This window comes from Pseudophryne corroboree, chromosome 6, assembly GCF_028390025.1.
Source record: "Pseudophryne corroboree isolate aPseCor3 chromosome 6, aPseCor3.hap2, whole genome shotgun sequence".
Lineage (NCBI taxonomy): Eukaryota > Metazoa > Chordata > Amphibia > Anura > Myobatrachidae > Pseudophryne > Pseudophryne corroboree.
In genome coordinates, this window is record NC_086449.1 from 828535028 (window position 1) to 828560685 (window position 25658).

General features: G+C 52.6%; 1 protein-coding gene across 8 annotated transcripts in view; it reads right to left on the bottom strand.

Annotated features, from left to right (window-relative positions):
- CACNA1C (calcium voltage-gated channel subunit alpha1 C) overlaps positions 1-25658 on the bottom strand; it is a 510817-nt gene that overhangs the window by 169258 nt on the left and 315901 nt on the right. For all 8 annotated transcript variants that reach the window (XM_063929336.1, XM_063929333.1, XM_063929332.1 and 5 more), the window contains exons 8-19: positions 24460-24563; positions 20698-20870; positions 17691-17781; positions 16926-16952; positions 9574-9734; positions 9012-9237; positions 8190-8397; positions 7976-8096; positions 7675-7789; positions 7422-7554; positions 7185-7257; positions 6714-6846 (exon numbers count right to left, since the gene is read on the bottom strand). In XM_063929336.1, the coding sequence (XP_063785406.1) occupies positions 6714-6846; positions 7185-7257; positions 7422-7554; positions 7675-7789; positions 7976-8096; positions 8190-8397; positions 9012-9237; positions 9574-9734; positions 16926-16952; positions 17691-17781; positions 20698-20870; positions 24460-24563 (1565 nt within the window). The remainder of the gene's footprint in view (positions 1-6713; positions 6847-7184; positions 7258-7421; positions 7555-7674; positions 7790-7975; positions 8097-8189; positions 8398-9011; positions 9238-9573; positions 9735-16925; positions 16953-17690; positions 17782-20697; positions 20871-24459; positions 24564-25658) is intronic.

Below are 25658 nucleotides of genomic sequence, written 5' to 3' on the forward strand. Positions count from 1 at the left end.
AAAATGGCGCCAGGGGCTCTGGACTGAGGAGTCTCAATGTGAAATATCTGGCTGTAACAGAAGGCAGTGCGTTGGCAGAAGGGCTGGAGAGCGGTACAATAATGAGAGACTGCAGGTAACAGTGACGCATGGTGGAGGTTCCTTGCAGGATTGGGGCTGCATTTCAGCAAATGGATTTGGGGATTTGGTCAGGATTAATGGCGTACTCATTACTGAGAAATACAGGCAGATACTTATCAATCATGCAATATCATCAGGGAGACGTCTGATTGGCTCCAAAATTATTCTGCAGCAGGACAACGAGCCGAAATATACAGCCAATGTCATTAAGAACTATATTCAGCGTAAAGAAGAACAAGGAGTATATGGTCCTCACAGAGCCCTGATCTCAACATCATGAGGTCTGCCTGGGGTTACATGAAGAGACAGAGGGATATGAGCAAGCTACATCCACGGAGGATCTGTGGTTAGTTTTCAAAGATATGTGGAACAACCTCCCTGCCGAGTTCCTTAAAAATCTGTGTGCAAGTGTACCTAGAAGAACTGACGTTGTTTTGAAAGCAAAGGGTGGTCACACTAAATAATGATATGATTTAGATTTCTCTTCTGTTCCTTCACTTTGCATTTTGTTAATTGATAAAAATAAAGTATTAACACTTCTGTTTTTTAAAGCATTCTTACTTTGCAGCACTTTCCCCCACCTGCCTAAAACTTTTGCACAGTACTGTGTATATGTATGATGACTGTATGCATGCACGCTGACCTCCTTATAGTGTGGGGAGTTTGCAGAATTTTCCATGGTCATAGAAGTGGCCAAATAATGGGGAAAGAAATGTTTTCAGAGTAAAGGGCCTGACAGTGCAGAATGTTTTCCAAAGGCTTTAAAAAAGCTTGTAAAGAAAATGACAAGAGCGTCCTTGTGGGTAGAGACAAAGTGGGGCATTGTCTCTGACTCAGCCGCGCAGTTCCCGTGTCTCTAATGCACAATCAGGGCCCTGATCTAATTAACAAGGTTAAAGAGACACGGAATTGAGAACATGATCCCTGGAGAGCGGGAACAAACAGATTTTCTGGATAGAGGGACGATGGTGGCACGAAAGCCAGCGCTGGGGGAGTGACAGCGCAGAGACACCACGGTGGAGTGCAGGACAGTGACCGCACATAGCGAGAGCCAGCGCTGGGGGAGTGACAGCGCAGAGACACCACGGTGGAGTGCAGGACAGTGACCGCACATAGCGAGAGCCAGCGCTGGGGGAGTGACAGCGCAGAGACACCACGGTGGATTGCAGGACAGTGACCGCACATAGCGAGAGCCAGCGCTGGGGGAGTGACAGCGCAGAGACACCACGGTGGAGTGCAGGACAGTGACCGCACATAGCGAGAGCCAGCGCTGGGGGAGTGACAGCGCAGAGACACCACGGTGGAGTGCAGGACAGTGACCGCACATAGCGAGAGCCAGCGCTGGGGGAGTGACAGCGCAGAGACACCACGGTGGATTGCAGGACAGTGACCGCACATAGCGAGAGCCAGCGCTGGGGGTGTGACAGTGCAGAGACACCACGGTGGATTGCAGGACAGTGACCGCACATAGCGAGAGCCAGCGCTGGGGGAGTGACAGCGCAGAGACACCACGGTGGATTGCAGGACAGTGACCGCACATAGCGAGAGCAAGCGCTGGGGGTGTGACAGCGCAGAGACACCAAGGTGGATTGCAGGACAGTGACCGCACATAGCGAGAGCCAGCGCTGGGGGAGTGACAGCGCAGAGACACAAAGGTGGAGTGCAGGACAGTGACCGCACATAGCGAGAGCCAGTGCTGGGGGTGTGACAGCGCAGAGACACCACGGTGGATTGCAGGACAGTGACCGCACATAGCGAGAGCCAGCGCTGGGGGTGTGACAGCGCAGAGACACCACGGTGGATTGCAGGACAGTGACCGCACATAGCGAGAGCCAGCGCTGGGGGAGTGACAGCGCAGAGACACCACGGTGGATTGCAGGACAGTGACCGCACATAGCGAGAGCCAGCGCTGGGGGTGTGACAGCGCAGAGACACCAAGGTGGATTGCAGGACAGTGACCGCACATAGCGAGAGCCAGCGCTGGGGGAGTGACAGCGCAGAGACACCACGGTGGATTGCAGGACAGTGACCGCACATAGCGAGAGCCAGCGCTGGGGGTGTGACAGCGCAGAGACACCAAGGTGGATTGCAGGACAGTGACCGCACATAGCGAGAGCCAGCGCTGGGGGAGTGACAGCGCAGAGACACAAAGGTGGAGTGCAGGACAGTGACCGCACATAGCGAGAGCCAGTGCTGGGGGTGTGACAGCGCAGAGACACCACGGTGGATTGCAGGACAGTGACCGCACATAGCGAGAGCCAGCGCTGGGGGTGTGACAGCGCAGAGACACCACGGTGGATTGCAGGACAGTGACCGCACATAGCGAGAGCCAGCGCTGGGGGAGTGACAGCGCAGAGACACCACGGTGGATTGCAGGACAGTGACCGCACATAGCGAGAGCCAGCGCTGGGGGTGTGACAGCGCAGAGACACCACGGTGGATAGCAGGACAGTGACCGCACATAGCGAGAGCCAGCGCTGGGGGTGTGACAGCGCAGAGACACCAAGGTGGATTGCAGGACAGTGACCGCACATAGCGAGAGCCAGCGCTGGGGGAGTGACAGCGCAGAGACACCAAGGTGGATTGCAGGACCGTGACCGCACATAGCGAGAGCCAGCGCTGGGGGAGTGACAGCGCAGAGACACCACGGTGGATTGCAGGACAGTGACCGCACATAGCGAGAGCCAGCGCTGGGGGTGTGACAGCGCAGAGACACCAAGGTGGATTGCAGGACAGTGACCGCACATAGCGAGAGCCAGCGCTGGGGGAGTGACAGCGCAGAGACACCAAGGCGGATTGCAGGACAGTGACCGCACATAGCGAGAGCCAGCGCTGGGGGTGTGACAGCGCAGAGACACCACGGTGGAGTGCAGGACAGTGACCGCACATAGCGAGAGCCAGCGCTGGGGGAGTGACAGCGCAGAGACACCACGGTGGATTGCAGGACAGTGACCGCACATTCCAGCGCTGGGGGTGTGACAGTGCAGAGACACCAAGGTGGATTGCATGACAGTGACCGCACATAGCGAGAGTCAGCGCTGGGGGAGTGACAGCGCAGAGACACCACGGTGGATTGCAGGACAGTGACCGCACATAGCGAGAGCAAGCGCTGGGGGTGTGACAGCGCAGAGACACCACGGTGGAGTGCAGGACAGTGACCGCACATAGCGAGAGCCAGCGCTGGGGGTGTGACAGCGCAGAGACACCAAGGTGGAGTGCAGGACAGTGACCGCACATAGCGAGAGCCAGCGCTGGGGGTGTGACAGCGCAGAGACACCACGGTGGAGTGCAGGACAGTGACCGCACATAGCGAGAGCCAGCGCTGGGGGTGTGACAGCGCAGAGACACCACGGTGGAGTGCAGGACAGTGACCGCACATAGCGAGAGCCAGCGCTGGGGGTGTGACAGCGCAGAGACACCACGGTGGAGTGCAGGACAGTGACCGCACATAGCGAGAGCCAGCGCTGGGGGTGTGACAGCGCAGAGACACCAAGGTGGATTGCAGGACAGTGACCGCACATAGCGAGAGCCAGCGCTGGGGGAGTGACAGCGCAGAGACACCACGGTGGAGTGCAGGACAGTGACCGCACATAGCGAGAGCCAGCGCTGGGGGAGTGACAGCGCAGAGATACCACGGTGGATTGCAGGACAGTGACCACACATAGCGAGAGCCAGCGCTGGGGGAGTGACAGCGCAGAGACACCAAGGTGGATTGCAGGACAGTGACCGCACATAGCGAGAGCCAGCGCTGGGGGAGTGACAGCGCAGAGACACCAAGGTGGATTGCAGGACAGTGACCGCACATAGCGAGAGCCAGCGCTGGGGGTGTGACAGCGCAGAGACACCAAGGTGGATTGCAGAACAGTGACCGCACATAGCGAGAGCCAGCGCTGGGGGTGTGACAGCGCAGAGACACCAAGGTGGATTGCAGGACAGTGACCGCACATAGCGAGGGCCAGCGCTGGGGGAGTGACAGCGCAGAGACACCACGGTGGAGTGCAGGACAGTGACCGCACATAGCGAGAGCCAGCGCTGGGGGAGTGACAGCGCAGAGATACCACGGTGGATTGCAGGACAGTGACCACACATAGCGAGAGCCAGCGCTGGGGGAGTGACAGCGCAGAGACACCAAGGTGGATTGCAGGACAGTGACCGCACATAGGGAGAGCCAGCGCTGGGGGAGTGACAGCGCAGAGACACCAAGGTGGATTGCAGGACAGTGACCGCACATAGCGAGAGCCAGCGCTGGGGGAGTGACAGCGCAGAGACACCACGGTGGAGTGCAGGACAGTGACCGCACATAGCGAGAGCCAGCGCTGGGGGTGTGACAGCGCAGAGACACCAAGGTGGATTGCAGGACAGTGACCGCACATAGCGAGAGCCAGCGCTGGGGGAGTGACAGCGCAGAGACACCAAGGTGGATTGCAGGACAGTGACCGCACATAGCGAGAGCCAGCGCTGGGGGTGTGACAGCGCAGAGACACCAAGGTGGATTGCAGGACAGTGACCGCACATAGCGAGAGCCAGCGCTGGGGGTGTGACAGCGCAGAGACACCAAGGTGGAGTGCAGGACAGTGACCGCACATAGCGAGAGCCAGCGCTGGGGGTGTGACAGCGCAGAGACACCAAGGTGGATTGCAGGACAGTGACCGCACATAGCGAGAGCCAGCGCTGGGGGAGTGACAGCGCAGAGACACCAAGGTGGATTGCAGGACAGTGACCGCACATAGAGAGAGCCAGCGCTGGGGGTGTGACAGCGCAGAGACACCACGGTGGATTGCAGGACAGTGACCGCACATAGCGAGAGCCAGCGCTGGGGGAGTGACAGCGCAGAGACACCAAGGTGGATTGCAGGACAGTGACCGCACATAGCGAGAGCCAGCGCTGGGGGTGTGACAGCGCAGAGACACCAAGGTGGATTGCAGGACAGTGACCGCACATAGCGAGAGCCAGCGCTGGGGGAGTGACAGCGCAGAGACACCAAGGTGGATTGCAGGACAGTGACCGCACATAGCGAGAGCCAGCGCTGGGGGTGTGACAGCGCAGAGACACCAAGGTGGATTGCAGGACAGTGACCGCACATAGCGAGAGCCAGCGCTGGGGGTGTGACAGCGCAGAGACACCAAGGTGGATTGCAGGACAGTGACCGCACATAGCGAGAGCCAGCGCTGGGGGTGTGACAGCGCAGAGACACCAAGGTGGATTGCAGGACAGTGACCGCACATAGCGAGAGCCAGCGCTGGGGGTGTGACAGCGCAGAGACACCACGGTGGAGTGCAGGACAGTGACCGCACATAGCGAGAGCCAGCGCTGGGGGAGTGACAGCGCAGAGACACCAAGGTGGATTGCAGGACAGTGACCGCACATAGCGAGAGCCAGCGCTGGGGGTGTGACAGCGCAGAGACACCACGGTGGAGTGCAGGACAGTGACCGCACATAGCGAGAGCCAGCGCTGGGGGTGTGACAGCGCAGAGACACCACGGTGGATTGCAGGACAGTGACCGCACATAGCGAGAGCCAGCGCTGGGGGTGTGACAGCGCAGAGACACCAAGGTGGATTGCAGGACAGTGACCGCACATAGCGAGAGCCAGCGCTGGGGGAGTGACAGCGCAGAGACACCAAGGTGGATTGCAGGACAGTGACCGCACATAGCGAGAGCCAGCGCTGGGGGTGTGACAGCGCAGAGACACCAAGGTGGAGTGCAGGACAGTGACCGCACATAGCGAGAGCCAGCGCTGGGGGAGTGACAGCGCAGAGACACCAAGGTGGATTGCAGGACAGTGACCGCACATAGCGAGAGCCAGCGCTGGGGGAGTGACAGCGCAGAGACACCAAGGTGGATTGCAGGACAGTGACCGCACATAGCGAGAGCCAGCGCTGGGGGAGTAACAGCGCAGAGACACCAAGGTGGATTGCAGGACAGTGACCGCACATAGCGAGAGCCAGCGCTGGGGGAGTGACAGCGCAGAGACACCAAGGTGGATTGCAGGACAGTGACCGCACATAGCGAGAGCCAGCGCTGGGGGAGTGACAGCGCAGAGACACCAAGGTGGATTGCAGGACAGTGACCGCACATAGCGAGAGCCAGCGCTGGGGGAGTGACAGCGCAGAGACACCAAGGTGGAGTGCAGGACAGTCTCCGCACGTAACGTGCAGCCGCAGCGTGGAATAACACTTATTGCTTGAATTTCGGATATTTTCCATCCTTCCTACATTTCCTGGATAACAGATAATAAATTACTCTTTGCAGCGTCATTAAATACAGGAAGTGTAGTGTGCGTCGGATAAAATCTCCCCACGTGTTTCCATCTTCAGTTGTGATGTCACTGAAACGTACGTAGATGTTATCGCTGACATTGTTTTAGATAACAGAACTTATCTGTTACGGTATGTAGTTCTTCCATTCTATTCTTCCTGGTAATACGTAGCCCGCTATGTCCTTACTGACTGATGGGTGCAGTATATTTGAGCAAAGTAACAAAGTATAGCCAATCTATGACATCACAGACCCATCATCATGGCTGACAGCCGCCACTCACAGGCTTACTATACAGGAAACCAGCTCTATCACAGGAACTAATGGCTGACATACTTGTTGTCTGTACGGAAAATGAAGAAGGCGGTGGCCTCGGGCATAGGGGCGGCTTTCTCCTTGATGTGCATTTCAGAAAGAGGGCGAGGACGAGGTCCAACGGGCATTTCAGGCTCCTCCTCTTCCTCCTCACCTGAGGGGAAAAAAATAACATCAGTACCTGCATTTTCTAGACAGACGCAGACAGTCCTACAACGCAGTTCACTCAACTCGCTACTGCCAGAGACAGCGGGCGAGAATCCTAGCGATACATCATAGGCCGAGCTTGTGAGCAGCCAATAGGAAGCTTCCATCTTGCTGTAGACCAGGAAGTAGACGTTTTCCTGACTTATTATGCTGTGCGTTGCATATTTGTAACGTATATATGTCCTTTACCTGGCCTGAAAGTGTTTTACGTACAGTGTTCACCCTCTTATGATTCCTAAATCACTCCTTATCCTCTCATTTCCCAGAATTCTCCGCAGGCGTTACCTGGGATCTCGTTGGTGCTGGGGTACGGTGATTTCTCATCGTTCTCGTTGGATGGGAATTCCTCCACGTTGATCTATATGGGAGACACACGCACATACACCAGTGAGACCCAGGAGAATACTCAGACCACGCTACAAGCTAGAATCCGCCAATGCAAACCATTATACAAAAAACAGAGTTGTGTTGAGCATTGTGATTGGCTGCTGGCACCGCCGTCCTATGTGAAGCCGTTCTCACCTTAGTCGCAGGTGGGGACTCTCCGTCCGCTGTAATCGCCTTCAGCTCTATCTTCTCCTTGTTCTCCTCCAGGGCTGGCACCGGTGACTTCCCGGAGCTCTCGTTCTCCTGTTTCTTCTCCGGGCTGGCCGTTCTGGGGGGGGGGACAGAATCGATAGATCTATTGCACTGGGAGTTCTAGGTCACACTCCAAAGGCGAAATAACCTGAACTCAGGGGCTGAGGATATTTCCGCCAGGAGCCCCCAGACCCACCGTGCCAGCTTCTTCCTCTCCTTCTCTTCCTCCTCCTCCTTCTGGGCGGAGGTCAGACTCTCTGCGTCGGCCAGGTTGTCAACAGCGATGGCCAAGAAGACATTCAGGAGAATATCTGTTTCAGGTGTTAAGGAACACAGACTAGGCAGCAGCAGGAATGTCACTAGCATCTGCCCGCCACCGGGGGGCGCCGAAATCTACAAGCGGAAAAAGGAAACAGTTTCGAATGCTGCAAAGGAGTTCTGTAAGTTTTACTATGGTGGGTGTAGGAAATCCAGGCATCTGCCCGGCTAAAGGATACAGTTCCCGCAGATGAAGAGGATGATGAAGAAGATGCAGACCAGCATCCCGGGAAACGAGGGTCCTCCGTAAGCCATGATCCCATCATACATGACAGAATTCCAGTCCTCTCCCGTCAGGATCTAAGGAAGACAAAAGCAAGCAAAGCCGTGAGGAAATGTCCCTTTCCCGCCACGTTGGACATCGGCTGGCATTATCCGGCGGCACTGCGGCACCTGGAACACGGTGAGTAGTGCCTGGGGGAAGTTGTCGAACGTGCTCCTGCGGGTCTGCATTTCGTCGAAGTTGAATTTGCCTCCAAAGAGCTGCATGCCCAGCAAGGAGAAGATGATGATGAAGAGGAAGAGGAGGAGCAGCAGAGACGCGATGGAGCGCACAGAATTCAGCAGGGACGCCACCAGGTTGCTGAGAGAATTCCAGTACCTGTGACAAACACAACAAGCCTGTCAGGGATTATATAGGATGACGCTTCTTAGGTGAGGTGTATCAAATCTTCCAAAGGGGATGAGATTCTAGCTATCATTTTACAGAATGTACTAGGTAAATGTTAGCTAGAAGCTGATTGGTTGTTACAGGCAAGACCTCAGCTTGTCCTCTTTTAGAAGGTTTGATACATCTCTCCATAAATCACCTATCTGGTGACTTTAAAACCAGCTCCACCCACTCTCTGGGTAGACACACGCACTTCATACTGACCTTTGACTCTAGCTCCACCCACTTTCAGGACAGATACACCCATTTCATACTGACCTGCTTTGACTCTAGCTTCACCCACTTTCAGGATAGACACACCCATTTCAAACTGACCTGCTTTGACTCTAGCTCCACCCACTTTCAGGATAGACACACCCATTTCAAACTGACCTGCTTTGACTCTAGCTCCACCCACTTTCAGAATAGACACACCCATCTCACCCTGACCTGCTTTGACTCTTGCTCCACCCACTCTCAGGATAGACACACCCATTTCATTCTGCCCCCCCCCCCCCCCATCCCCCTTACCACCACCTACACCGCCTGCCCTAGACCCCCGTTACCTAGTGATCTTGAATATCCTGAGGAGACGCACACAACGCAGGACCGAAATCCCCAGTGGGGACATGATCTTAGTCTCCACCAAAATGGTCTCCAGGATCCCCCCACAGACGATGAAGCAGTCGAAGCGGTTAAAGAGGGACACAAAATAGGCCTGGAGCCCCAGACTGTACATCTTCAGGAGCATCTCTGCCGTAAACAGCGCTAAGAGGACCTTATTCGCCGTGTCTGGAAATGAGACGTTACACGCACACAATAAGTCAGGAAAGTCTTGCGATACAATGTGTCAGCACAAACAGAGCAGTTTTACAGCAACAACCGGTTACAGCGGCGGGCGGCGCGGCAGGCTGACCGCCCAATGAGGTTTCAAACTGTCACTTAGTTTTGCTCTAACTTTTAGTTTGGACTGTTTACTTGGTGGCCAGTGGGTGCTGGTGGGATTCCTACGGTGAGCGCAGATGTCTTCAGGCGGGCAGGTTACCTGGTGCCGCCTGTCTTGGCAAGACCTACTGTGCGTCCTATCTCTGTCGCCGTTATGCCATTACGGTGCGGCTGCGCCCTCACCTTGGACCTCTGTGAGCCAGTCCGGTTGGTTGTAGTGCTCAGAAGCGATGGTCAGCGTGTTCAGGAACACCAGAAATATCACCAGCCAATAGAACACGTTTGACTTCACGGCCGCCCTGCACTTCCTCCGGCAAAACCGGTTCCACCGACGCCAGTAACGGCTAGAGAAGTTTGGAAACACCCAGTTAGACAAGGAATCTGCCATTTGCGTCTATAATACAGCCTGGCCCCTCCCTCTGCGCTAATCTTCCAGAAATCCTCAACATAAGTATAACATATTCCCCGGTTATACTGGGATATTTATTTGAGTAGAGGAACATTCCACCAGAGCCGGCCTTAGGCATAGGCAAACTAGGCAAATACCTAGGGCATTTGGTATGCTTAGGGGCACCAGCAGCTTCTGCTGATTAAAATGATATGCGGCTTGCCTATATTCTGTGTGTGTATTCCTGGAAATCACCGTAATGTAGCATTTCGTATGCATATACAGCCGCAGTCGCACACAGTATATAGGCATGCTGTATATAATTTTTAATCAGCAGAAGCTGCTTGTGCATCCTAGCCACATAGTAATGCAAATAAGATGCATTTTCATAAACAAAAGGCGCCCAACGTTAACAGAGCTGCCAGCTGACTCATGCCAGGCATCTCCTGCAGAACTAGCGGCGGTGCTAGGGGGCACCAGCCAAAATCTTGCCTAGGGAATCATGGGGGTCATTCCGAGTTGTTCGCTCGCAAGCTGCTTTTAGCAGCTTTGCACACGCTAAGCCGCCGCCTACTGGGAGTGAATCTTAGCTTATCAAAATTGCGAACGAAAGATTCGCAATATTGCGAAAAGACTTTTCTGAGTAGCTCGAGACTTACTCTTCCAGTGCGATCAGTTCAGTGCTTGTCGTTCCTGGTTTGACGTCACAAACACACCCAGCGTTCGCCCAGACACTCCTCCGTTTCTCCAGCCACTCCCGCGTTTTTCCCAGAAACGGTAACGTTTTTTCACACACACCCATAAAACGGCCAGTTTCCGCCCAGAAACACCCACTTCCTGTCAATCACACTACGATCTCCAGAACGAAGAAAAAACATCGTAATGCCGTGAGTAAAATACCTAACTGCATAGCAAATTTACTTGGCGCATTAGCGACTAATCGCTTCGTTGCGAGAAAAAAATAACGAGCGAACAACTCGGAATGACCCCCTAAGTTTTTCAGCCTTGCGTTGATATCATCAGGCAGGTGGTGTTTTATGTGTTGCATTATACACGTATGTACAGTATATGGAGAAAAGATTTATTCCGTATCAAAGGACATATACTGTAGGAGAGTATATCCAAGCATATAAATGAGAGTAATCTGAGGGTGGGAAGACATTAATTCAGGTGTAGTATGCAAGGTCGACGGTAACTAGGTCAACCACTATTGGTTGACAGTAACTAGGTCGACAGGGTCTCTAGGTCGACATGTTGTAGGTCGACAAGCCAAAAGGTCGACATGAGTTTTTTCACTTTTTTGGGTGTCGTTTTCTCCGTACATTGGGGGTCATTCTGACCCGTTCGCTCACTGCGTTTTAACGCATCAGAGCGAACGGGTCCCTGCTGTGCATGCGCCGGCGCCGTAGTGCGACGGCGCATGCCAGACGGCCGAAGGCCGTAGCAGGGATGCGATCGCCTCTGCCTGATTGACAGGCATAGGCGATCGCTGGGCGGGAAGGGGCGGAAGGGCGGCGTTTGGCCGCCGTTTCGTGGGTTTGGTCCAGCCAACGCAGGCGTGGCCGGACCGAACGGGGGGCGGGCCACAGCGGCTGTGTGACGTCACATGCAGCCACTGCGGGCCGGGGAATGATAAGTAGCTCCCGGGCAGCACGCTAAAGCTGCGCTGGTCGAGAGCTACTCTTGAAGTGCAAAGGCATCGCCGCTGTGTGATACCTTTGCACTTCTGCGGGGGAAGCCGGCACTGACATGCGAGGCGGACTAGCCCTGTGCTGGGCGTCCCCCCGCATGTCAGTGTGAATGATCTTAGCACAGCACCGATCAACTCGGAATGACCACCAGTGACCGGTAACCCCAATTAGTGCACCGTGTCCCCTTGGGTTACTGTTCCCAATCGTAGTCCACGTGGATTGTTAAGTATGAAAAAGGTAAAAAAAAAGAAAAAAAATTGTGAAAAACTCATGTCGACCTTTTGACCTGTCGACCTAGAGACCCTGACGACCTAGTTACTGTCGACCTACAGACCGGATCCCCTTTAATTCCCTCGTCACTTTACCACCATATCAATGCGACAACAAGCCGGCATACAGCCGGTTACGTGATTCCAGCGAGGAGTTAAATGGGACTCCCGGGGTATAATATCCTCTCGCTATGTTACAAAGGTTCCATTATTTGGGAAAAGACACGTGTGATTATAAAAAGGGTAAAAATAAAAGGAACACGTGGATAAAAAAAAAGACCCCTTATCCGAAACAGGGAGGACCCTCTGGCCGTGAATGTGACGGAAGTAACAAAACGTTCCGTTGACTGGCATTCAGCTCTTGTTGTTATCCGAGGCCAAACACAACCTCCCTACTGACCTAAATTAATTCTCCTTGAGACGCATTAAACATCACAGATCCCCTTTTACACTCAATTACCCCGGCCCATTGTTACTGAGGCCGGCGTTGCTAAGCAGGCTCAGATCTCGGAGTGGGAGGTCTGTAATTAGCGCTAAGTATCTGGTACAGCCAGTAATTATCTGGTGAATATAGCTGACATTCGTGAATGACTGTGTACCGAGAGGGTTTTATAACCCCTGCGATGCCGGGTGTTTCCTCGCAGTGTCGCCCGCGTCAAGTAGCGAGTGAGCTCATGAAGTGGCCGGGAAGGGGAGGTCTCCGCTCCGGCATTGCCTCGGAATAAACGGGGAAGTGACAAAAATGGTGCAAAGTCACCAAAAGTGCCAGAACTGGGGCGTCTACACTCTACGCACGGGTAACTAACAGGTGTTATGGGTTAGCGGTTTCAAACCAGATCATATTCATTTTGTCCATGGGGCGTTTTACGCCCTAAATACAGGGTTGTCGGGTTTTTTATTTTTTTAATATTCCAATTTTCATGTAATAAATACAAAGCAAGAGGGACGGTGACTGTGTTATCTAACACCACCAGGCAGTGAGGGAATGGGTTACCTGCGGCCCTATATAGTCACGTGCCCTCCAAACCCCAGACTTCATACCGTGCCCTCCGCAAACTCAACAGAGCTACAGGGGTTCTTAGTGCTGCGGTCATAGGGGGTTGATCGCTCGCTAGCAGATTTTAGCAGCCGTGCAAACGCTATGCCGCCTCCCACTGGGAGTGTATTTAAGCTTAGCAGAAGTGCGAACGGTTGTATCGCAGAGCGGCTACAAAATTTGTGTGTGTATATTCAGAGTAGCTCAAAACCTACTCAGCGCTTGCGATCACTTCAGACCATTCAGTTCCGGATTTGACTTTACAAACCCGCCCAGCGTTCGCCCAGCCATGCCTGCGTTTTTCCTGGCACGCCTGCGTTTTTCCGCACACTCCCTGAAAATGGTCAGTTGCCACTAAATATGCCCTCTTCATGTCAATCACTCTGCGGCAACCAGTGCGACTGAAATGCATCGCTAGACCCTGTGCAAAACTACATTGTTTGTTGTGCCCGTACGTCGCGCGTGCGCAGAACTGCCGTTTTTTAGCCTGATCGCTGCGCTGCGAACAAATGCAGCTAGCAATCAAGTCGGAATGACCCCCATACACCATGAAACCACACATACTGTATAGCGGCTGATACAGTCTTGGGAGCAAAGCAAAAAGCAAGAAACTGTGCACCTGGGGAACACCATGCTGCACTGCAGGAGGGGGCAGGTGTAACTGTGCACCTGGGGAACACCATGCTGCACTGCAGGAGGGGGCAGGTGTAACTGTGCACCTGGGGAACACCATGCTGCACTGCAGGAGGGAGGTAGGTGTAACTGTGCACCCGGGGAACACCATGCTGCACTGCAGAAGGAGGCAGGTGTAACTGTGCACCCGGGGAACACCATGCTGCACTGCAGGAGGGAGGTAGGTGTAACTGTGCACCCGGGGAACACCATGCTGCACTGCAGGAGGGAGGCAGGTGTGACTGTGCACCCGGGGAACACCATGCTGCACTGCAGGAGGGGGCAGGTGTAACTGTGCACCTGGGGAACACCATGCTGCACTGCAGGAGGGGGCAGTTGTAACTGTACACCCGGGGAACACCATGCTGCACTGCAGGAGGGGGCAGTTGTAACTGTACACCTGGGGAACACCATGCTGCACTGCAGGAGGGGGCTGTTGTAACTGTGCACCCGGGGAACACCATGCTGCACTGCAGGAGGGAGGCAGGTGTGACTGTGCACCCGGGGAACACCATGCTGCACTGCAGGAGGGAGGCAGGTGTGACTGTGCACCCGGGGAACACCATGCTGCACTGCAGGAGGGGGCAGGTGTAACTGTGCACCTGGGGAACACCATGCTGCACTGCAGGAGGGAGGCAGGTGTGACTGTGCACCCGGGGAACACCATGCTGCACTGCAGGAGGGGGCAGGTGTAACTGTGCACCTGGGGAACACCATGCTGCACTGCAGGAGGGGGCAGTTGTAACTGTACACCCGGGGAACACCATGCTGCACTGCAGGAGGGGGCAGTTGTAACTGTACACCTGGGGAACACCATGCTGCACTGCAGGAGGGGGCAGGTGTAACTGTGCACCCGGGGAACACCATGCTGCACTGCAGTAGGGGGCCAGTATAACTGTGCACCCGGGGAACACCATGCTGCACTGCAGGAGGGGGCAGGTGTAACTGTGCACCTGGGGAACACCATGCTGCACTGCAGGAGGGGGCAGGTGTAACTGTGCACCCGGGGAACACCATGCTGCACTGCAGTAGGGGGCCAGTATAACTGTGCACCCGGGGAACACCATGCTGCACTGCAGGAGGGGGCAGGTGTAACTGTGCACCTGGGGAACACCATGCTGCACTGCAGGAGGGGGCAGGTGTAACTGTACACCCGGGGAACACCATGCTGCACTGCAGGAGGGGGCAGGTGTAACTGTACACCCGGGGAACACCATGCTGCACTGCAGGAGGGGGTAGGTGTAACTGTACACCCGGGGAACACCATGCTGCACTGCAGGAGGGGGCAGGTGTAACTGTGCACCTGGGGAACACCATGCTGCACTGCAGGAGGGGGCAGGTGTAACTGTGCACCTGGGGAACACTATGCTGCACTGCAGGAGGGGGCAGGTGTAACTGTGCACCCGGGGAACACCATGCTGCACTGCAGGAGGGGGCAGGTGTAACTGTGCACACGGGGAACACTATGCTGCACTGCAGGAGGGGGCAGGTGTAACTGTGCACCTGGGGAACACTATGCTGCACTGCAGGAGGGGGCTGTTGTAACTGTGCACCTGGGGAACACCATGCTGCACTGCAGGAGGGGGGCAGGTGTAACTGTGCACCCAGAGAACACCATGCTGCACTGCAGGAGGGGGCAGGTGTAACTGTGCACCCGGGGAACACCATGCTGCACTGCAGTAGGGGGCCAGTATAACTGTGCACCCGGGGAACACCATGCTGCACTGCAGGAGGGGGCAGGTGTAACTGTGCACCTGGGGAACACCATGCTGCACTGCAGGAGGGGGCAGGTGTAACTGTACACCCGGGGAACACCATGCTGCACTGCAGGAGGGGGCAGGTGTAACTGTACACCCGGGGAACACCATGCTGCACTGCAGGAGGGGGTAGGTGTAACTGTACACCCGGGGAACACCATGCTGCACTGCAGGAGGGGGCAGGTGTAACTGTGCACCTGGGGAACACCATGCTGCACTGCAGGAGGGGGCAGGTGTAACTGTGCACCTGGGGAACACTATGCTGCACTGCAGGAGGGGGCAGGTGTAACTGTGCACCCGGGGAACACCATGCTGCACTGCAGGAGGGGGCAGGTGTAACTGTGCACCCGGGGAACACTATGCTGCACTGCAGGAGGGGGCAGGTGTAACTGTGCACCTGGGGAACACTATGCTGCACTGCAGGAGGGGGCAGTTTTAACTGTACACCCGGGGAACACCATGCTGCACTGCAGGAGGGGGCAGTTGTAACTGTACACCCGGGGAACACCCTGCTGCACTGCAGGAGGGAGGTAGGTGTAACTGTGCACCCGGGGAACACCATGCTGCACTGCAGGAGGGAGGCAGGTGTAACTGTGCACCCGGGGAACACCATGCTGCACTGCAGGAGGGGGCAGGTGTAACTGTACACCTGGGGAACACTGTGCTGCACTGCAGGAGGGGGCAGGTGTAACTGTGCACCCGGGGAACACCATGCTGCACTGCAGGAGGGGGCAGGTGTAACTGTACACCTGGGGAACACCATGCTGCACTGCAGGAGGGGGCAGGTGTAACTGTACACCTGGGGAACACCATGCTGCACTGCAGGAGGGGGCAGGTGTAACTGTACACCTGGGGAACACCATGCTGCACTGCAGGAGGGGGCAGGTGTAACTGTACACCCGGGGAACACCATGCTGCACTGCAGGAGGGGGCAGGTGTAACTGTACACCCGGGGAACACCATGCTGCACTGCAGGAGGGGGCAGGTGTAACTGTGCACAAAGATAATTAGATCTAAGAGGGATGCGTCCAAACTAAAATCTAAATTTCAGAGTAAAAATAAAGCTGTCCAGCATTTGTGGTCTACATGCCAAAGCAGCCAGTATTTACCCTGCATGCAAAACACATACATGTATTTGCCCCCCTTGCATTGCAGTATTGTTAGTCCAGGTGTACAGGTACTTGCTCTTGCTTTACCCCATAGACGTTTGGTGCCGTGCATTTCTTTCCATTTAGCAATAACGCACTTTTATTTATCAGATATACAATATATAAATCTTTTGTGGCCTTGGTGCACGATTTCTGCCAGACGCCGTCTGTGACTCACCAGTATCCCCCCATAGGACGAGTATTTATTACACAATCAGGGTCTGTCCCTCTATGGGTCTTGGATAGGGACTCAGTTACCGGGGCTGCACCCCTTCAGATATTAGCACTGGATAATCGTACCGCACCCAATTCCCTCCGTCACCTAATAATGCCACACTGCAATGTAGCCAGAGAGGTAAGACTGACAGCTATTAGGCAGAGCTGGTGCCAGTGAAACAGGTGTTGCATCTCTTTAGACCACGCCCAAAGCATACCAAGTACCACCCACTTTACACTCAGCCCCGCCCACGTGGCGCCGCCGAGCAGCGGGTCTAGGTCTGCAGGCGCAGCGGAGGTTGGACGGAGCAGCTGCCTGTCACACCGTCTCCACGCTGAGCTGAAGTATGATTCTTACCTAAATTTAGACTTGGAAATCCTGTGCCTGAAAGACAGAGAAATGATGTTGAGTCAGCGCTGGCGTTATTCATCTCAATTACAGGACAACGAGCTCATTTCTCCCTGCCGCTTACTTCACAACACACATGATGGCGAGGAGCCGGCAGGAGCCGACGCAACTGGTTAACACTCACCATATAGACTGATGGATAGCTATCAGATACCGCCTACACTTAGCAGATGGCTTTCCAGCCTCAGGAGAACTACAACTCCCAGCACACCCTGCAGTTCCCCCACCATCGGAGGGCCATAAAATGTGACTACCTCCGTCATAGACCTTTCAATATCTACAGGAACTATTGATTGCAGAACATTTACAGTATATGATATATAGCAGTCATGAGATCACTAAGTACCCACCTAATGGCCATACAGTAGGTGGCTGCAGCCATGTCTCTCCTGCAGGAAGGCGCAATACCGGTACCGTAGATTGTACTGGTAACAGCGCAATGCATGAAAACCACCCTAATAGCACAACGCTGCATCAGAAGCGCTATATAGAGTTACGGTATATCTTGGGCTCACAAGTAAATAGGTTAGAGGCAATACTGAATCGCACTTTCCGTCTCACCGGAACTCAGCGTAAACATTAAGAACAATAATTATTACATGTGATCACGCACCGGGGGATGAATTATAAATCATATTCCATTAACGCTCTTGTGTCATTGGTTATAGCCTTAGCAGGTGAATGAGCGCAGTGTCCCACGTCAGATATACTCACGCCAGTCGTACGCCGCAGCTCTCCTCCTCCACGTCTCCGCTGCCCACGTTGTCGGTATTCACAGACTCCGTCTCGCTGGTCGGCATACTCACTGCAAGGGAGAGCGGAAGGGATAATAGCAGGCAGCCATCACTGTCCTATATACACAGCCCTAGCTGGAAAAGTAGGGATCACCCACCTGGAAGCATTTTATATTCTTTGGAAGTAGGGGAAAATCTATGCTACCTAGTAATGTACCCGGTTTACCACTGGTCGCACCACTACATTGTATGTCCACCTTCTGAGGAATGCCACTGAATACGACCAAGGCTGCTCCGCCATCTGTGCGGGTAACTCCCTTGTGCGGGTGACTCCCTGTGCGGGTGACACATTACATGGGTGCAGTGTCTCCCTTCCCTCTGCATTGCTAGGACATGGCGAGCGAATCTTCAGAACTATCCCGTAAGAAGACATATGGCCAGATTTATCAAGCCCTGGAGAGTGATAGATTGCACGGTGATAAAGTACCAGCCAATCAGCTCCTAACTGTCATTTTTCGAACACAGCCTGTAATGTGACAGTGAAGAGCTGACTGGTTGGTACTTTATCACTATGCTATTTATCACTCTCCAAGACTTGATAAATGGGCCCATAAGTTCTGTTTATGTATTACCAGTTACTTATATAGCGCACACATATTCTGCAGCGCTTTACAGAGTAAATTTCAGTCATTAATCAGTCCCTGAGCCAGTGGAGCTGACAATCTATATTCCCTATCAGACGGATACACACGTACACACTGCGGTTAATTTTTCATCTGAATCTAAGTAAGCAACCAGTGAGTTTTTGGAGTGTGGGAGAAAGCCAAAGCACTTAGAGGAAACCCACACAAACATAGGGAGGACATACAAACTCCACACATATAGCCAGAAATTAACCTCAAGGCTAGGAGGCGGTAATGCTAACCCACTCAAACTCAGAGAGAACATACAAACACTACACATATAATCAGGAGTTGACATCAAGGCTAGGAGGCAGTAATGATAACCCACTTAAACTCAGGGAGAACATACAAACACCACACATATAATCAGTAGTTGACCTCAAGGCTAGGAGGCAGTAATGATAACCCACTCAAACTCAGAGAGAACATACAAACAGCACACATATAATCAGGAGTTGACCTCAAGGCTAGGAGGCAGTAATGCTAACCCACTCAAACTTAGAGAGAACATACAAACTACACACATATAATGCCTTGGACAGGAATTGACCTCATGGATGTGAAACGATAACGCTAACCACCATCCCAACTACCAAGTAACCGGCATTACCAGGGGGGATCACTATCCATTGGAAAACACCAGAAGCGCGCTCAGAAAGAGGTGGAGAGGCCGCAGTCCACAGTGATGTTGGTTACTGGACCGACCAACACCCTGGAACCGAAATCAAAATTTGGACAGGTCCTAATAAGACCTGGGTCAAAGGTCATTTCGGTCCCATACCCGCTGGGACATGATGTCACAAAGGTCTGGAATGACGGAAGCTGATGTAACGCCTACTGGACATGTAAAGCACAAATAGAATCCCTGTAATTCCCTCTATTACTGGACACGTGTCTGACTTTTATCCCCGTTTCTGGGTGTAAGCGTAGGCTCTGCGCACCCCACCTGCCGCCAGGCGTTGATCTATCACAGAACAGGGCCGTATGTGTCAGCATGACGGACGGGCGAGGCTCTCTGTGACAGAACCGTATGTGTGCTGGGCTGTCCTGGCATTTAGCAGAGCCCACACAGAAAGCCTTCAAGGCCTGAGCTTTCCACATAATCTTGTTAAATTTAGCGGAGAATTATTTTATGCTTCAGCGGACGCCAATAAAGGACAGAAGATGGGGCCTGGAACGAATCAGACGGAGCGCTCGGCTCCCCGCCAGCCTCCCCCCCCCCCCCCCCCCCCTCCCCTGGACTGATGTCTCTGGTCATTACAGACCAGATATCTTTAGATCACAAAGTGGGGCCGGTCGTCAGCTCGGTGTCGCTGGAAGGAGAGGTCAGAACATAAATCACGGGAATGACACAAATAGTACAATACGGAGGCACACGGGAATTATCTCTGCCTCGCTTCATCCTGTCTGGCTCCTGGTCATTGGTGCATTCATACCCGGTGCACCTTCCACACAGGGCTGACAATCTAGCGTCCATAACACAGCCTTAGGCAACGCCAGTCATTACACTCGGGAACATCACTTCCATGTATCCCTCCCTCTCCACCGCCTCTCGCTGTAATGCCTCAGGTGTGACAGAAATTAGCCGCTGCCGGGTACCGGCGATCCTGTGCAACTAATCCCGTGTGATCAGCTGTCACATTATAATATAATCAGACAGCACGCGATGTGAGACGCTTGGGGACGCAGTCGCCTCCACAAGTCTTGGAGAGAGATAAAGTGGAGAGAGAGATAAAGTACTAGCTAATCAGCTCCCAACTGTCATGGTACCGGCTGTTTGACAGATGACAGTCAGCAGCTGATTGGCTGGTACTTTATCTCTCTCCACGGTTTAGTGCATCTCCCCCTTAGAATGCCTCATAAGAACTTCCAGTACATTTAGGCTTTTAGCGTTACGACACCATTGACGTCATGTAACTTGGTGTTTCCCAGGGTGCAGCGCAAATTTAATTTTCACATTATTTTCTGAAGGGAATACGTGACCTGTGCCTGTTGCTATTATTATCCCTTATTTTGTACGGTGCCACAATAGTGTCTGCTGTGCCATACATAATCCCAGTGTAACGTCACATCTCATTGTACAATACTGTGTAAAGAGACACGTCTAGGAACAATACACAGACCCGGTAATTATAGGGCAACTCGCTATTACTTATTATCTGCTTCTCAAAGTAAGTGAAAGGTTGACACGTGTGCCGAGAGATGAATCCGATCAGATGGGAAAGTGTCAGGCTCACCGGTCCGTGTCTACCAGATCCTCCCTCCCGGTAACTGGTCAGAGGCACCAGGAAGGCTGAGACTTACTGTTACGGGGTTTGTCCTCATCAATATCCTCATCTTCATTCTCAGGGTCTATGTCTTCTGCCTGGGTGATCCAGTCCAGGTAGCCCTTCAGGTCTTCCTCCAGCTGCTGCTTCTCCCTCAGCTTCTGGAAGTCCCCCCGCGCTTTGGCCTTCTCCCTCTCCTTGGAAAACTCTCTGGTAAGACAGGGACAAGTCAGAGAAAGGAACAGCGAGCGGGACAAGAGATAAAAGCGGCAAGCAGAGGTGTGGCGTGGGAGTGCCGACAAGGCTATTGGCTGCAGCGTTCTAAACTAATCTCACACAAAGTGGCCCCCGATGTGTGTATGTGCGGGGGGTATATACAGGTCCTGATCCATCTCCTGCTGTTAGTTACCAGATAAGCACGGATGGGAGTCGCTCTCCTGGGCCACTCAGCGGTGAGTTACACCGGTCATTGGTCACTGCGGCTTATTATCAGTGATTTGCATCCACGGGCCACAGATATATAACCCAGGCCCCAACCCTAACAGGACCCCCAAGGAGAGGCGTTCCTGGCTATACAGCTCAGTCATCTAGAACATCAAATACACGTTGCACGTGACATATTAATAACTGCAGGAATGGCCTAGGTATAGGAGAACCAGTGCAGCCATTGTATCTTCCATATGTGCCCGGATTTATACGGCTGATCCGGTGACCCTCCGCCCCAGTTAGTGCAGCCGTAAAACAAGTTGGAAAAGCAGGAGTAGGATATGACGATACTGAGAAACGAGTGGGAGCGGCAGATGTGACCATACAAAAACCCAGTTTATAATACCACCCCGAGGTCTGCTTATTGCCACAGATATATCTGCCGTCGCCAAGGGTTACCAGCTCCTCTCTGTAATTACTGACACATGTAAAACCAGGTAAGGTGTGAATCCAATTACCTACAGAACCGGTTTAAAATGACAATATGAGCACGTTTTTAAAAAGTTCCTAGAATTTGGCCTTAAGGGGTCTATTTACTAAGCCCTGGAGAGAGATAAAGTGGTGAGAGATAAAGTACCAGCTAATCAGCTCCTAACTGCCATGTTACAGGGTGTGTTTGAAAAATGACAGTTAGGAGCTGATTGGCTGGTACTTTATTTCCATTCAGTTTCTCTCTCTCCAAGGCAATTTGGCCCCACCACAAGCCAGACATGTTTTACGTAATTAAATGGACAAGGGGGCAGCGCTGGCATCACATATATCTATCAATGGCAGGGTCAGCGCCAATCTGTGACAGACATGCGGTTCCATCCAATCATGTGCGAGTTTGTAAACTCGCATCACTAAACACACATGCATCGCGCGAACGCAAAGCCGTAAAAGGCGAGATCCAATCAGAAATGGCAATTCGCGGTACTTTCTACAAAATGCGACATGGGAGACGCGCATGAGAAAATGGGGAACCCGTCCTGGACCCCCAAAATGTGACAACTGATATAGCAAAACCATACAGAAGGCTGTTAGGGGAAGAGTTAGAGGTTTTCAAAAGGTTTAACATTTTTTTTTATTTGTTCACATTTATTTTTTAAAATAAAAAATAAACTAAAATGAATTTAGCAAAAAATAAAAAAAAAACAGGTAGAAAAAAAGGTGAATTTGAGGTCATATAAGACCACTCAAAAATGTCAAAAAAAAATATAAAAAGCAATTATTTTTCATGAAATAAATACCTTAATTCAATTTTGAGTGCATAAAAAATGAATAGGTTGATTTGGGGTCACTTTATTTTTTGAAAATGTTTTTCTTTTTATTATCTATAAACAAGGGAGGATTTTTTTATTTAACCACAATATTGAGATGTAATTATTGGCCTAATTAAGCTAATTGAAAACTTCCAAACGTCTAATTAGTCATTGGGGGGAGGGGGTGTCCATGGGGATTGGAAGCAAGTCCCTACATTTTTAACATAAAACATTTTCCCCGCCTTTTCCTACCCTCAAAGGGTGCGAGTTTGGAATTGTATTGTAAGTGCAATTTGCGGTTGCGAGTTCGCAGTGAGAACGGCTCACAGGACCCAACTCGCACCTAATTGGATACATTTTGATACACCCCTTATATCTGTGATGTCATGACAATATTAAATCACTAGTAGCAAGTGACATCGCCGAGGTACGAGGCATGTCACAGCAATGGCGTAATATTATTCATTCCTAGTGCTTTGGTTATAACCAGTGAGTGTCAGCGATGGATCTAGCCACAACGAAAACAAAACGAACAAATTGAACAAAGAATAATTAGCTTAAAAAACAACAACATATTTTCCTAAGAAAACTTTGTACGTCTACACATCACGCCAGGCAGTTGTCACATTCACAGGCGTCACAAACGCCGGGCCAGATAGACTCTGCGAGCTGCGCTTTTTCCGGGACCCTGATAACGCTCAGCACTCAGTAACTCAGCCAATCTTTGCCACTTGCCGTGTTGTCACTTGAGTGTATGAGCGACACGCGGCGCAGTGTATTATCAGCCATAAACATTTTTTATTCAACGTATTATTTGCGAGATAAAAGGCTGCAATTGTATCTGCAGCGAGATAAAGGACTTGTAAGGTTTGGCAGCAGCTGTTTATGGTGATAATGAATAAAGCTCAGAATTTCGAGTGCTCACGTCTCCGCCACTGAACCTGTAATTTCCAGCCGCACAATTCACACGCCTGTGTTTTAAGGGCTCTAGGCCCGAACTGGAGGGGGAACCATGGAGACTGCGGAGAGCCGCGATCCTTAGGGGACTAGGAGGGGTCTATGAGACGGGGGGGATGTCAGGCTGCGTGACATGAGGACACGGGAATCACATTAACCATTTGCTGTTATCTGCGGTGCACATGTGTATGTGTGTGCAGTATTCTAGACACTTTGGGGGTCATTCCGAGTTGATCGCTGGCTGACGATGTTCGCAGCGCAGCGATCAGTGGAAAAAACGGCAAATCTGCGCATGTGTATGCACGCGCGACGTACGGTTACAAAGTCCTTTGTGGTTTTGCACAGGTTTTAGCGAAGCTTTCAGTCGCACGGCACAACGCTGGAAGATTGACATGAAGTGGGCGTTTCTGGGTGTCAACCGACCGTTTTCAGGGAGTGCTTAGAAAAATGCAGGCGTGCCTGGAAAAACGCAAGCGTGGCTGGGTGAACGCTGGGCGGGTGTGTGACGTCAAAAGCCAACCCTCCGACGTTAGAATCAACGCACACGAAGAGTAACTACAGGGATGGTCGTGATTTGCACAAAATGATTTTGCAGGCGCTCTGCTGCACAGGCGTTCGCACTTCTGCAAAGCTAAAATACACTCCCCGGTGGGCAGCGACAATGCGTTTGCACGGCTGCTAAAAGTAGCCAGCGATCAACTCGGAATGACCCCCATAATCAGGCAGAGCTGTCTATTTATTGTGTCTGGGATATATTACATCTCCATTATCCATTGTATCCGCCAAACAGCCTATAGTGTGGCTAACATCAATAAACAGCTCTGCCTGATGATACACGGGTGCTGCTGGAAAGCACAGGATTAAACTAGCAATAAGCAGCAGAGCATTTAGTAAAAAGTTCAGGATGTAATGTAAAAGCTACGTGAAGGCGGAGGGCCCCCATCGGGTGGATACCATGCGGTACAGGTGCGCATTTCCTGTAATAAGAATCACACACGGAGCAGCTGTCATTGATGTAATAAAACAGAACAGAATGTTCCCAAGAGGATAAAGAAAACAAAACAACTTGAAGTAAATGAATGGTCCGGCAGGAGAGAAGCAGCACGTGGCCTTACCCGCTCAGCACACCCAGAACCAGGTTCAGTACGAAGAACGATCCAAAGATAACCAGGCTGACAAAGTAGACGCAGGGCAGCTCGTACCCCATAGCGTCCTGCATCTAAAGAGAGAGAGAGAGGGCGTTAGTGAGAGGTCAGAGGCCTTCTATACATCACCCCCATTCCCCAATACACTTCTTACACTACTAGAATGTCTGCTTGATCTATCTCCTCCGGGGCAGGACTGGCCCTCTGGTGCACAGGGGAAAATCCCATTGGGATCCACTGCCTGAGGGCCCCACCCCCTCCTCCAGGGGTCAGTAATCTGTTGGTGCAGGGTCATGGATGAACTAAGATTAATCCTCCGGCCAATCATAGTGGGTTGTCCTGACATACCTGTGTCCCCTCCTATATAAAGGGCTCTGCTCTCTAATGGTTGTCCAAGTCTCTCTGTGGAGGCTGGCCACACCCTTTAAGCTTGGCCCCTCCCACTGCATTCCCTGGCGGGCCTTTCGTACACCCAGTTCTACACTGGTCTCCTCCCCCTCATTTGCATAGTGCCAGGGATAGGTTTCTTTTGAAGCTACCAGATGGATTTGTCTCCTGCAGAAAAAGATGCACAGTCTGGGCCTGATTGTAAGTAAACCTGATGGTGGGTCAGCTGCCCATACATGACTGACAGGCTGTCTGCATTTGCGGGGTGAGAGGTGATGGCCAGCGTTCCCAAGAACAGGGGCGTATCACCCCCGTTATCTGGGAGTGGTGATGCCAGGGTCTGTGTCTGCAGACTCTCCTGGCCCCGGCTGAGCAGTCACGGCGGTTATTCAGTAAACTGAGGCTTATAAAGATGGCCGAGGCCTGCGATCTGTCTCCTCCCTCTCATTTACATACAGTGTTAGAGGCCAGCTTTTTTTCACTAATGGGATTTCTGCTGAATCTGTCTCCTCCCTCTCATTTGCATATATAGCCCCTGGTATATATGCCAGCCACGTGAAGCCAAATATTCCTGAATGAGGGGGGCTAGGTGGCACAGTGGTATAATAAAAGTTATGTTGGGGGCTGGGTGACACAGTGGTATAATACAGTTATGTTGGGGGCTGGGTGACACAGTGGTATAATACAGGTTATGTTGGGGGCTGGGTGACACAGTGGTATAATACAAGTTATGTTGGGGGCTGGGTGACACAGTGGTATAATACAGTTATGTTGGGAGCTGG